General features: G+C 38.3%; 1 protein-coding gene across 13 annotated transcripts in view; it reads left to right on the forward strand.

Moving 5' to 3' along the window:
• Positions 1 to 15,409, forward strand: part of LOC129574813 (protein muscleblind) — a 233,177-nt gene that overhangs the window by 52,341 nt on the left and 165,427 nt on the right. For 12 of the 13 annotated variants that reach the window (XR_008688731.1, XR_008688732.1, XR_008688733.1 and 9 more), the window contains one exon: positions 1,115 to 3,041. The exons of the other annotated variant lie outside the window; for it this stretch is intronic. Coding sequence is in view for 8 of the 12 variants with exons in the window: in XM_055457296.1 (XP_055313271.1) it covers positions 2,853 to 3,041 (189 nt within the window). In the remaining 4 variants the exon portion in view is untranslated. The remainder of the gene's footprint in view (positions 1 to 1,114; positions 3,042 to 15,409) is intronic. 13 annotated transcript variants of the gene reach the window in all.

Consider the following 15,409-nt stretch of genomic DNA (forward strand, 5'->3'; position numbering starts at 1 on the left):
AAACTAGCATTCGATTTTTCGGAACGAGAAAAGCGAATGATTTGGCGAGCGCGCACGACAGAAAAAGAGAAAAAAACACGGGAATTATATACGGTCATTTTTTCTTGTATTGTTAAGCTCGTATTTTTTTGTTTCGTTTTGTATACATATTTGAAAAAAAAAACAACGTATTCTATATTGTTTTATGTTTTGCTGTCTATCTATCGTGCATATTGGCTTTATAGTTTTTAACAATAAGTTATTTTATTCTGTTATATACTCTTGTTTAGTTCTCTCTTCTTTTTTTTCGTTCATTGGAAAAATGTCTGTTGTTTATTGTTGTTGGCAGGCTTCGAAAAGGCTTCTGGGCTTGCTTTTATAGCATTATCTATACCAATTACAATATTTATATCAATTGAATAATGGTTATGACATATTTATACTGAAAATAAAATATTGCAACAGCAGAAAAAAACCTGAGCCGAAAGAAGGGAGGAACAACTGTTTTTGTTCAACTTTTGATAATCAATGACTATTGGCCTTTCACAATGAACTGCGTTTTGAATGGAACAAAAACCAAAAAAAAAACAATGTTGTTGTTGTTGTAGTGCGGAAAAAATATGTGCAAATGAGATATGGGAAAACGGGGAACAAATAAACTATGATTTAAGTAAAATGAAAATGAACTTGCTTCGGAAACACATGCTAAACTACATTTTCTGTGCGCTTTTGAATGCTAATGCGAGCTTTCAGCTGTTTTTTTTTATATCTCTCGATATATTTATATTATCTATATTATTATCCGTCTAGACCGATATTCTTGTTGAGGCCTCTAATTTTATGTTTATTTCGCTGCCCATTCATCCGAAACCCACCTTTCTCCTATTCCCTTTTTTTGCCATTTATTCACCTCCCTTTTTCAAAATCACGTAGCTTTTGTTAACCAATTTATTTTATTTTCAATTCTTTCGTTTTTAAAATATTCAAAGTGAGAATTTCACACCTTCATAACATTGTTTTGTTTTTTTTTCTGTTTCGTTTCGAGAATGAAACCACTTAAACAATGCGAACAAAGTGTTAAAACATTAAAACCAACCAATTTTTTTCTCTTTTTTTTCTTTTTTCTTGATTACAGAACGAATAAAGAACATTTTTATCTCTATCTTGAACAAAAAAAAATAACACAAGAAAAGAAAACACAGACATACACACACAGAGAAAGAGTGAAAGAAGTCAGAAGAAGATAGAGAGAAAGAGAAATATGTTCAGTAATAACTATGTATGTAATAGCAACCAAATCAAATTAAGTATTATCCCGGCTTATTTTGGCAAGTAGAGCGCATCAGCAGAGCAGCTTTATTACATATATAAATATAAAAAAAACAAAGCAAAACAAAAACCAAGCAAACCATATATAGACATATATATACGCATTCTTGTTCGGCCGTCTGCAAAACCAAATACCATTTCGGACTGATAAATAAAAAGCAAACAAACCAAAACACCACTGCAAATTCCCCTCCTGCAAAATCAAAGCAAAGCAAAGACAACAATCGGCCAGCCGCTCTGACACAACCGCGCGCTTTCTGTACCGACCCACAACGAACAACCACCACAGTCAAAAATACAGCGAAAATGCAGTGCAAAGCAAATAATGCCGTGAACTGAAATGAAATTGAAGTAAATCGATGATTGAACAAATTGAACAATTGACAAGAAAAGGAAAACCGGAATTTTAGCCAGAAAAAAATCAAAGTGAAAATAATAAACAAAAAGAAAGCAAACGAAGTAACAAAAAAATACCGGCCAGTCCAGAGTTTAATGTTTTCGTTTTGTGCAGGCGAATTGTGTGCAAAATCATTCGCTTGAAACGCGCTTTTTTTCTAACGAGCAAAAAAAAAACGAAACATCTGACCCGATACTCTTCCAATTGGACCCACACTAAAATCGAAATAGAAAAAGGGAGCAACCATTGCGTTTCACTAGCCGACGTTCATTCAATAACGTGGAAACAATTAAAGAAAAACGTGAACGCGCCCAGGACACAACAAATCCCCAAAGTGGAACCACATCTTCAGTGAACAGATACTTAACACCGACTTCTTCTAGTCCCTATTTGCCATAATTCGATAAGTTTCTTATAAACAGAACGAGAGAAAAAAAAACTTAGTGCACCGCGACACATTATATCCACAACTACTTTTCTAGTGACAAACACAGACTCTTCATGACACCAAAATAAACCAAAACAAAGAAAAAAAAACTTGGAGCAAAAACAGAAGCAAAAAAAAAAAACGAAATTGCGAAGCGTGAAAGTGACTGAATAAGAAAGTAGAAGCAAATAAATCATTTCAAGCGTTTCACACCGACTGAAGCATCTGAAACTATTCAATACCCTCTCTCGAAACGAGGACGCAGTGAGAGTTGCACACGGGTCAAAAAGAAGAAAACAAAAGACCACACAAATAAAATAAAACATCGATCAATTTTGTGATATATTTTCAAAAGAAAACAAAATAAACAAGTTTAAAATTATTTATTAACACACAAATAAACAAAAAAAAGGAATTAATTAGAAAATAAACAACTAAGACTTAAATCTTGTGTTGCTTCTACGAAAGAGATTAAACAAGTATCGACACGGTGAACATACACAAAGGGATGAATTGAATCGAATCAAACTGGTGATAGAAAAAAAAATCGATTTTTTTTTAAATTATTAACACACGGGACTGAACACATTTCTAAAAAGAAACGAAAAACAAACACTCGAATCAAATCCTTTGCGCCGTTTACTTTAGCAAAGATAAATAAAAGAGAGTGAGCAAAGAAGAAGAAAAAAAAAACAATTTTTAAGGAGGCATTACCGTATAATGGCATCAATGGTCAACATGAATAATCTATTAAATGGTAAAGATTCGCGTTGGCTTCAACTGGAAGTGTGTCGTGAATTCCAGAGAAATAAGTGCTCACGACCGGATACTGAATGCAAATTCGCCCATCCACCGGCCAATGTCGAAGTGCAGAATGGACGCGTCACGGCTTGCTACGACAGCATCAAGGTAATTATCACAAAATCCTTTTATCCCATACATTTTATTTTTCTTTTTCTCTAACTTTTAGTTCTTGTTTTAAAGAAGAAGGAAAAAAACAAAACAATTTCTCTTCTGTTGGTTTCCATTTATTGAAATGCGTACTTTTTTTGTGTTTATATTTAGTTTATTGCTTTTTTATGCTTTCACAATGCTTTCAAACAACAACAACAACAACAACAACAAATCTATTGCCGATGCTATTGCACAATGTTCGCTGCCGCAGTGATTATCTCTGTCTCAATGAATTGATCGAATTGATCGTTTGTGAGATATAGTCGATGCATTCGTGTCAATAGGTTTTAAGCCGCATGATCAAAGCACTACATATATATGTTTAAATATGAGAATTATGATTGAGAGTAATGCTGTAGCACGCGAGCGCGACAATGTTTTGCATTGCATTCGGTAACCAGTTGCTTGTTATTTTCTTTATTATTCTAGATGATAAGAATTAATTTGTTTTTTTTCTGTGTGTGTGTTGGGCTGGGAAGTACTATCGTGGTATGAAGGCCTTAATTACATCTTCCACCCGCTACGCCCATTGAATGATATTTATATCAAGTGAATTAACAATGCTTTTGAATTGCTGCCTGGTGGTTGTGTATGAAAAACCGAAAAAAAAACCGCTTCTATTTGTCCACTTTTTCACCTTGCCTCCTCTTCCGTCCCCATGCGTTTTACATGTTGGCGTACGCGCGCGCTTCATTTTTTTTTCATTACATATTCATTAGTTTCATAGCAGCCGGTATAGTTAGGTGTGAATTTGCATCGGCGTTGTCAGCATAGTTTAAAATTTATTTTCAACAACAAACAACCGGCCCAGAGTTCAATTTGGCCTTCATTTGAGCGACGAATTGAAAGCGCGCACACATTTTAGTTAGTCGCGTTCTGTTTTCCACACCGGCAGACAGATCCGACGGAACAACAACATCATTGATGGAAAATAGGCTCAATTAGTAATTCGAATATGATACTCAACCGAAAATAGTAGATAATATAGGGATATATTGTAATGATAAAAAGTAATTAACGAAAATACAGTGTGATTGCGACCATTTGATAATGTAATTCAAACAGAGACGTCAAAACATTGTATATATGTATGCCACACATGAATAGAAACCATCTCCGAAAATATTTTCGCCTGAATTTCGATCCGCGGACACACACACACATACACACATATACACACACACAGCGTTGCTTTAGGCTCAACAACCACCACCAGCAATAGAAAAAAACAGCAATCGCGCCCAGCTTTTATTCATCATTCAACGAACGACAAATGAACATGTATACGATTTACTATATATGGCAAAAATGCTCGGGGCAATGCAAAATGGCCAACTTTATTAAAATCATCTCGCTGAATCTTTCCAATCGCAATTCAGTGGCTCATCGCAGCGTGTAATACAATCGAATTGGCGAGAGTGTTGCTCTCTCTTGCATCGCGTCCTCTGCAATTTTTCGTAGTCTTTGCGACCGTTCTCTCTCTCTCTCTCTCTCTCTCTCTCTCTCTCTCTCTCTCGGCGTATGTGCAATTTTCAAAATGGGAAATTGGTTTATCATTTCATTTCGAACAAATAAATTGATGCGATGCAACGTGAAACGCCAAACCGAAATACTGAATTGAACACATACACTCGTATGCACGTAGGAAACAAAACATTCAAATGCTCAGTTAATTGTTGGATGATTAATGCTCACACCATTTGCAATGTGTATTGCAGGCCCTCCCGAGAAAGAGAAAAACAACAGCTTCAATGAAAATGCACACGCTTTTTCCCCGGCCACCGAATCGAAATGCTCCATTTGAATTTGAACCATTTGTACCCTCTTTTAATCATCCGTCCACCCGCGTTCTCGTTCTCTTTCTCTAGCTCATTCGGATCCGGTCTCATTACTCCATTTATTTATACAGATTTAATTGCCATGCAGTTACCAATCAAACACAAAATAAACAAAATTCAAGCCCCTGTATCATTTAATTTGATTCGCTGTCAATGCGCCCGCAATACCAAATTATTATTTTCTTTAATTACCTATCCATTTTTCACATTGCGCGGCATGTTGGTGGCGCTCACGCGCTAGCCTCGGCTATGTGTACTCTATCGCTTGCTCTTTTTCCCTTGTTATTATATTGTGTTGGACGAACGAACAAACGAAATGAATGGACGAGAGAGAGAGAGAGCACACCACATGATTTTCCGCTCTGTTCATGTGTTCATGTGACATGTGTGCAGCCAAAAATGATTATAATTATAAATATGTTGTTGCATCGCAATTGATGACAGAGAGAGAGAGAGAGGCCATGCCTGATGAATTTGGTACACATTGCACGTAATTTTCGATGTTTCGACCTTTGAAGTGGTGCAAATATCACCAAAAAATTTGCCTATTTATGTGATTTAAGCCGCACTTCTATTTTTTTATTGTTTGTGGGCATTTTCAAGCCAATCGACCACAGTGACAATCATTGGCACGCATACGGATGCACGTACACATGCTTTTTGCTCGGCGAGAACGAGCGCCGCTGATTTTCACGATCACAGCATAATTTTTCCGATAAAAAAATCTCTCTCTCTCTCTCTGGTGGCATTTAAAATGTCATTGTACACCGTTTGAAATCAAATTAAAACCGGCCGAACGGAACAAAATTCACGGTAAAGAGAAAAATTATGAGGATTTTCTCGCACACGTATAGATCGGTAAGCGATATAGGCGGCAAAGTGTTTATTTTTCTGTGCATTATTATAATGTCATTAGGATGCGATTATGATTGAACAGGAAGATTAGATCAACGCAGTGAGAGAACACATTGAACAATCGAATGCGAGCGAGCAAGCGAGCAAGCGAACGAACGAAAACGTATGATAAAGGGTGTAGATAATAATCCATTAATATATTAGGATGGTGTGTACACAAAGTGAAAATATCTTTGCCGTGTTGCATCAAAATGCGGGAGAATGAGAGTGAGAGAACGAATGAGTGTACGTTGTACAACGATTTTCATGATGTGAATGTGAGTGAGCTTATTCTCGTTTTGTGTGTAATAAAACCACACGGCAGCAGCAGCGATTGAATGCATTTTGTGTGGAGTGCGAGAAAGCATAACATACACATGCGACACGAGAGACATACTGTCACCGAATGGTGTAGCAGTGAAGAGTGGGAGCGAGCAAGCGAGCAAGCGAGCGAATGAGTGAACGAAAATATTAAGAGACAAGAAATGAAATTGCACCGATATGATATGGGATGCAACTCGAAATAATTTGTTTGACAAACTTGACAAGCGACGAACACAGGCAATGGCAATGACAACGGCAAATACTACATACACACAGCCCAGCACAGCACAGCACAGTACAGCACAGTACAGCCATACGCTAAAACAACACGACTGCGTTTTGTTTGCGAGAGCAACGAGAGCAACGCATATATGTGCTGCATTGATAGTACTTGCCGAGACAAGAGCACTTAATTTATAACTCACTGTGAGAGAAAAATGAAGAGCACACCGGGAAGGGAGACGATTGAACCGTACTCGCTCAACGTTTGCACCTTGTTTCGATTTGGAGAAAGAGAGTAGAGCGCGAGCAGCTCCTTTGCCATTATCGACATGCATAAGCTTACTGCACAGAAAGTGCATCACTACCGGTGTGTCCAATAAACAACAAACGCTTCGGCAACAGATAGACAAAGCGAGCGAGCGAACGACTCATTCACTGACTCTGAATGAGTAACCGAGTGAATGAGAGAGAAATAGTAAATTTATGTGCAAATATTGCCTTACGTGAAAATGCCTATACGCACTCGATGCGTTCGAAAGAAAGAAAGGCTGATGATGGAAAGTTGTGCAATGCATTCAAAAAAAAAATCGGATAACATATTTGCTTAAGCGATCAAATCAAAAACTGATATGCTTACTTGCATTGATAAACTAAGCCAATTTTGATCCGTTTGTACAACAAAAAGCGACACGTAGAGGGAGAGAGAAAGCGTCTACGTCATTTGCGTGTTTCACATAAATGCAAATCCTCTTACTCGAGATACTGGCAAGAGGCAAACGATAGAGTAGGTGGAGAGGCAAAGAATGCTTGGTTGGATGCATCCAGCATGTATGCACTTGATTTGCATAAGAACATTCTCATTTGCAAACAATAGAGTGAGAGAGAGAGAGAGAGAGAGAGAGAGTAAAATAGAGAGGCAGTGTACAGAAGGTAAGCGCTGCAGCAGCAGCCGAGCAAAAATGCTCTTGTAACAGCCTGTTGCCAAAAATATTGCCATCGAACCAATGCAAGCCAATTAGATCAATGAGTCAAACAATACTTCTTTTTTACTCATCATCGTCGTCGACGACGACGACGATGACGTCGTCGTCTTCTTCTTCTTCTTACTTGATTTAATAATAAATCAATTTCAAAATGTAGTTATTCGCCGGCTCAAATGATGCCACTACGTACACTTGCTGCTACCACTACTGCTGCTTCTGTACCCTGTCTCATCTCATCCGGATCGCATTTGTTGTCGTAAAACAAGCCGATTCGTGATTCATTAAATGAATCGTGTAATTTTGTTAAATTACGCCCTCCGATTGCTATTTGCAACTACTGTGTGTACTAAAACAATAACGGGAAGAAACTAGATTGCGATTGATATGCATGATCGAGATGAGAAACATATACCGTACAAACAATGCGATACACACACGATTCGGCAGTTCGAGACAATTCTCTTGGCCATTCATTGACTTTTCAGTATTAATTAACCCAAAGAAATTCTAAAACACACAAATTCAACCACATCATTGGTTTAATTGAAGTTGAACAAGGAAAACGTACACCGAGTGCTAGAGATACTCTGACTGAGTCAGAGAACAAATGTTCTCGATTTTCTCAGTTTGCTGTTGTTTCAATTGTGGATTTTGTATGTTGGAGAAGTGAACGAGCGGCGGCGTCAGTGCTTTGTAATGACTTACATGCGATATATAATGTTTGAGGCCAGTTGCATATGCTGGCAACACAAATGCAGCAGCCTGTACCATTTCGTATCATTCGTTACACTTGTATTTATTATTTTACTCGACCAAATATTGAATCATATACTTTTTGGGGACGGCCAAAGTTTTCGGGCCCAGTCTCTCGATACCACGATCTAAGCGAAGCCGGTGAAACAAAAGCACATCAAGGATGTATATGCATATGCATACGCCTATCTATAAATGAAAGTATCCGGCACGACTTGACTGATGTTCCGCAAACTGAACAAATATTGTTCTCATATTGAAATATAAATGTGTATGCTGTTTTTCAGTTGGCAAATTTTGGGAAGTTTATTGTTTTTGGTTTATTTGTTCGTTGCATGCAAGCATTCAATATCGTCGCTCTCTCTCTCTCTCTCTCTCTCTCTCTCTCTCTCTCTCTCCCCCTTGAACAAATGAACGGACGATGTTTATATTGAAAATGCGACCGAGATGAGCGAAAACCAGATATTTTCTTTCGTGGACACAATGTTTGCATTTAATGATATAACCGAATGACGTAAAAGTTTTGCGCGCCAAATGGGAAAATAAAATGAGAAATCGCATACCATTCGCTCGATGGCATGTCAAATGAATGAAGCAGTGACGGTGGCGTTGGTTCGTATGGCTTACGGTGGGGTATCGAGACGAGGCTGATTTCAATGAGACGAAAAAGCAAGACATTTTCAATGTAACCATGCAGCAGATGGTTGCCCTACTAAGCCATACGCCATCATTGTCTTTGGATGCCATTACTGCCGTCGCTGCCTCCTTTAACGTTTTCTTCATCGTCAAACACAAGACGAAAGAGGATACATAACCGAATACAAACACTAAAATGCAATCAAAGATCCTTTGCTCGCTCGACGAAAGAATAAACGGAAGAAGAAGAAAAAAAAAAATCAAAAACCAATCCATTAAATTGCACGCCGAACAGCACAACGGCAACGGAAAGAGGATGAACAAGAAGAATGAAAACAAAACAAAAAGTATACACACACATATGACCAAAGAAGAAATAAATCTTTGTTATATGAGTATATCATGTGAAACGATGTGCACAAAGAATTAGTTCCATTTTTTTTGGTTCATTTTCGTTCATGTATGTTTGCGCTGCTTTTTTTCGCTCGGTATTTATTGTTTCCGTTATTGACGACGTTGACTCACATTTCCTCATTGCGGCTTCGTTTGGCCTTGTTCTTATTGAAACTTTTATGAGTTATATAAAAACATTTACGAATCGTCTTGAACGTCGTTGCTTGAAGGGAAACAAATCACATATGAATTTTAGTGCATTTTTATTGTTTTCAATCTCGTCGACCGCCGTCGTCGTCACCGTTGTCGTTGTCGTCATCGCTTGATGCACACAGTTGATATGCACACGCGCGCATATTCACCCATCGCCTGCATCGTCCAGAACAAAACGCATGCCATCGATTCGTACAGTAAATTTAATTTCCTTTTAAGCAGGCAAAACTGGTAAATAACAAATATCAATATAAACATATAATATTCTGCAGAAATGGCTATATTTCTTATTTTTATTTCTAATGGTCATGCCCGTCAAAGGGAAACAATTTGTATGGGGTTTTTTCCCCCGGCAAAATGATGTGCAACCAGCGACGGAGTGTGAGTGTTCATTCGTCTCCTTTCGCTTGGGAACGGGGAGGCGAAAGAATTCATTGTATTTGCATTCAATTGCGTCTTTATGCTTTGGATGTAATGCAATTTACAAAATTGTTCCGTTTCGAAGAAAATAATCGGCTCTATCAAAAAGGCTTCCAAGCATTTTCCGATCTTTCTGCCCTTCTTCATTCGTTGTGTGTGTGTGTGTGTGTGCTGTGTATGTAGCTGTGCACAATCGCTCTCCAAAAAGTTGGCGGTTTGCAATTTTGCAGAAACGACGAAAATTTACCGACAAAAAAGCCATACACACACACACACATAAAAACTCGAAATAAATTAAAGCGAAACGCTCAAGGAAATCGAAGCGAAATTCTTTTTCCACTTCCGATTCAGTGTCTGAAATCAACAGATTCTGTTGCGCGTTCACACAAAATGCAATTTTCAGAGCCACACACCAAGTAAATGGTAATGGCGAAATGATGTACTTACTTGCCAATGGCAATTAAATTGAAAATGTTTTTTGTGTGTGTAAAAATGCGTGCAAACGAAAAGCAGCAAAGAACAAAGTGAACTAAAGAGTGAGAGAACGAATGCATTGAGTGGCAGAATGAAAGCGAGAGAGGAATGGAATCATTGGAATTTTAATGAATTTGCAGAAACTTCAACAAAAGCAAATCTGTTTAATCGATTCTGATTATAGTATATATATATATACACATCCACCAGAGTCAGAGTGTATGGTGAAAAGTTTTGCAAAATGGAATGCAAACATAACGCCCGTAGCTACATTGTCACTAGAGCAAACGAAATTTAATGCTTAAATACATCAATTAATGTAATCGATATTTGCAATGAACAATTACCATTCACACCATCGAGAGATAGAGAGAGAGATGCTCTAAAATCGGAGATTGAACGTCTGATTATGTGGTGCAGTGTAGATCAAGTTTTCAAAATGTTTGCAATGATTAAGACGAACGCGTTACACGCCACTTGGCCTCATAAACTTTGAATAAATCGACTCGAGAGAGATTTCCATGATAGAATATGATAGAAGAAGATGCATAACCAAACTCGAACCAATGGTCTTGTCGACTTGATGGGATCCCAAAAGAAGAACAACTAAAAAAAAAATTGTGAAAAATGATATGATGGCACTTCGAATTGATGAAGAGATGGCTCGTAAAAACAGCCACAGCAACACTGTCATCGTTTCTACAGTCGAGCAGTGTTTTTTCCCTTATTGTTATTTCTGTTGTTTTCGTACGTTCGGTAAAGTCCCAGCGGAAATATTCAAAGTGCTTGATCTGTTATAAAAAATCTTTGTTGTCCGCAATGAATAATCATTTTGCCGTAGATATTTTTTCCGTTCTTGATACTGCTGCCGCTGTTACTGTTGCTGTATTGTGTTTATTATATTCCTGGGTAAGGTTTTTGGTTGGAAAATCTCTTTTAAATAATGATTAGCGAATGGAATATACAATGCACAGGTTGCACATGGCATTGTCACGACGTGCCATTATTTGTTCATCCAGCAAAGCGTTTTATGCTGTGTGCCAATAGAAACAGTGATGTTAGCCATCCAGGGAGCTACCGAGCGATTGAACCAGAGTAAGATAGCATAAAAAACACTATGTGTCCAATGCAGTCTGTTTGATGAATGCCAGAAAAGGCGAAAAAGAGTTCAAGTTGAGTTTTTAGCCTGGGCAAAAGGGAAAAAAAACGTTATAACGTTATTGAATTGCCGTCAAAAAATGCACCGGCCAACGAAAACACACGTTGAAAATTGCCAGGCAAACAACAAAAACAACACAAAATGCAAACACAGGCGCAAGTTGTTGTATGCAACAACAAATTAATGGATGTAAGTAAATGGGCGCCCACACAATCATATGCATTCGCTTACTCGCTCGTTCATTCATTCATTCACTCGCTCTCTGCTACTGTGCCCCTCTCACTCTTCCCGGTTCTCGCTCACTCGCACCATTCCCCGTACAAACGCAAAATTTATTGTTTCTCGAACCGAGACACACCAAATGAAATACGTAGCGTGAGAGAGGATTTGACACCATTACGGGATAAAATTCGTCGAACTATAAATTATATGCCGCGGGTTACAGCATTCGCCAGTGCAAAATATACAATATCTCTTTCTCTCTCACACTGTGTTTCGCTCATTCCACCCTCGATCATGCTGTTGTTGATGGGCCCAACCGGAACGAGAACCGAACGGGTTTTAATATGCAAAATAGTCGTCACCGAGAGAGCGCGCATTTTCGAAATTTCACAAAGTTTACACCGTGACACATACACAGGACGAGGCAACGGCAACAACAAAACACTGGATTCTGAACTTCAGACTCTGAAGTAAATGTTTAAAATACGGCAATTTTTTTTCCCTTGGAACAGAGAAACTATTTAGCGTGTCAAATGTGAACGTGTACGAAAAAAAAAATTAAACAAAAACCAGTTTAACCATCGTTCCGCTCAGACATCGGCTATCTGGGGCGTGTTGCCTTCTTAATTGACATCTTTGCCTTCTTAACATTATGTCGATTCGGTTTCGGAAATGCAATGTGATAAACACGATAGACGAGCAAGATGTGCGCCACACAGCACACGGGGGCTCAAAATGTTACAGCAAAGTGATAAATTCACATATTTTCACTCTGAGCAAAGGAGAGCATAGTGACTGTCAGCTGTTATGCAAGCAGCGTAGAAAACATTCCAGAATCGGTTTGAATGACAACGAACGCGTTTTCATCATAAACATATTTCTTCCCGGGGCATTTCTGTATTGTATCGTTAAAGAATGGGTTATTTGTTCTCTTTTACATTTTCCAAAAAGAAGGAAAAATTCAAATTGTATCCGTTTGTTTGGCGAATCGTGTTTAATCTCAAATTCCAAAGGAGTCGAATCGAGATCAATATGGTTTAGCTAGCTTTGGCAAACAAAAAATATATTTTCAACAATATTCTGGATGATTTAATGCTTCCAGTTAACAGTTCTCTAAGGCTGTCTCTCTCTCTCTCATACACACAGACACAAACACTCGGCAACCGTCGAATGACTTATGACTTTTGTAATAATATTGTGTGTAATTGGCAATCCAAAGTGTTTTGTATCGTCTATCCGATCAACGTCATCCGTATACGTATATATGTGCGTGGATGGCGACGTGTGGCATTAACCACAATTCCGTATGAGCTGTGAGCACACCAACACATCGCAAACAGCAGCACTCCTTCTCCACTTGCTTTCGACGAAACATGAGAGCCATTCACTGAAGCAGCTTCGAATCGAGTGAATAATGATTGGAGTTCTAAACGTACGTAATAATTTTGATATTCTTAAAAACCATATTGCAGAAATACACGAATAGAACCAAGGAAGTTTGTGGGGAGAGAAAGAAAGAGAGAGTGAGAAAGAGCGTGAACATAAGGCGTGCGCCTCAAAAATCAGGCCAAACCACGTCACATACAAAGAATGTCTATATGCCGGAGAGTGTACACGGTGTGTACAGTGAGCAAAATAAACATTGAACAATGAATAATATTCATCATGGATAAATAATTAATTATACGATTTGCCTGGTGCATGTGCCTCATAAATCAAACTGTTAAACTCTAAGTCTATTTTTAAATGAATTAATATATAAATGTATTGATGGTGCCAACTCCATTCCGGTTACGGTATGCGTGCGTGTGTTTGTATTTATAGACACGGTGGTCGTTCTATTGCTGGTGGGCTATACACCAAAATTGCGCTTCATTAATGCACATTGTCCGAAATTACAATACGGAAACAATAGAAAACAACCAACCAAACAACAACAACCGATCCGGACAGTACATAGAGAGGATATGGTCGGTGTGTGCAAACACATGAAATATTTTTGTCATCTCCTGCCGCCTTTATGACCAAATAAACATGTTCCTGTTTCGAGTAATCACAAACATGCATACACCAACAACTACTTGTGAATCGAGGGGGAGTGGGAGAGAGAGAGAGAGCCGAATCTTGAAAGCATGTGCTACCCTTATGACCGACCACACATATACGCCTCTATGAAATTGCGTCGGGGATTCAATAATTCTTCTTAATGAATCCATAGTTAGAAATTTCCAAATTGCCGCCGGTTACGGCACCCACCGTACACCACCACCGCATCGGTTTTTCATAGATTTTGGCCAAAGCAATTTATCCAACGGCTTTATTCATATCAAGCAATTTTTTTTTTTTACTTCAAGTTCAACATCTTTCGTTTCGCTCCGTTTGACAAAATGACGCTGAAGATCAAGTTCGTTCGACTCAATTCCTCTCTCCGTAGGAACATCGTTTAGTTACAAATTCTTTTCGATATTGAACTTCTTCAATTCTCATTCCAGTTGAATTCCATCCGAATGGAAAATACCTCGTTACTCATGCTCAACGCTTTGAATTTCTTAGATATTTTTACCTTTCCCATTTCATTCGAATGAAATATGCCTGTTTGACTTTTTGTTTGCCAAGAAACGAGATGGATAAATGCAGCGAGAAAAAAACACACACTGAAAAGTCAACGATCCCGCGCGCTCACGTTATAAATCAGAGCAACGTTTAGCTAGAGTCAATAAAACTGAAACGCAACGCAAAGCGAATCAGAACCATCGTCAATATAAAAAATTTACAGTCAAACCAAACCAATTTATAAGCGAACCAAAAAAGAATGTATACATAAGTCGACTAAAATCAACTGAAACTGCTGGCACAGAATAAGTGAGTGTATGAGTAAGCAAATAAAATCGACTTTTGCATGTCGATATCACAGTGTATTGTGTGGGTTTTTCGCTCATTCTCTCCGGAGTATTTCAATCGATGATATGGCAGACATGGGCTCTTTAGTTTCTTTTAGTTTATGGACGGTTGTTATTGCCGTCAGCAGCAGCAGCAGCAGCAATGACGAAAATAGCAGCGGCGGCGATGATGGCGGAACCAAGTCCTATATATTATAAATAAAACAAAGTGCATTTGCTTTAATTACATTGATTTTGTTTTATTTGAAAACCAAGAGAGTGAAAAAAAAGTACCGAACGATTGAAACGAGTTCTTGTAATTGCTTTATAAAAAGGTGCACACAAAGACATATGACGGTTATAGTGGTATGTGAGTGTATCGGTCGCTGGGTGAATGAAAAAAAGGAGAACGCTGAGAATAAATAAACAAACAACGCGGATAAAAACACGGAAAACACACCACAAACAGAGCAAACGATACATATAAAGTCACCGACGACGAGTGGCAAAAGGCTAAGCAAAAGATTACCAATCGAAGCCACATCGCATCCAAAATATCGCATATTTGTTGTGCTGCATCATGGTTTCTCTCTTTCTCGCTCTCTCGCTCTTTTTCGCTCTTGATTTTTCGTTACTGGCAACGGCCGTAAATCGAACGAACGACTTTCTGAAAGGAAACGAACGGCAACAGTAAAAAAGATGGCAGAAATGAAATAAAACGAGAGAAAAAAAACACAACTAAGAAGAGAGAAGACAGAATAGCGAATATAAATTTTATTCAGTTGACAGCCATCGATGACTCGTAAAGATATCGTACTTTGGCTGGTGTACGATTTTAGTACACACACACACACACACACTAAAAATCCATAATGCCGAAACGAAATGTCAAAATGAATAACACACCGAAACG

Source organism: Sitodiplosis mosellana, unplaced genomic scaffold (genome assembly GCF_009176505.1).
Source record: "Sitodiplosis mosellana isolate CC-2019 unplaced genomic scaffold, AAFC_SMos_1.0 Smas_scaffold_6165, whole genome shotgun sequence".
Taxonomy (NCBI): Eukaryota; Metazoa; Arthropoda; class Insecta; order Diptera; family Cecidomyiidae; genus Sitodiplosis; species Sitodiplosis mosellana.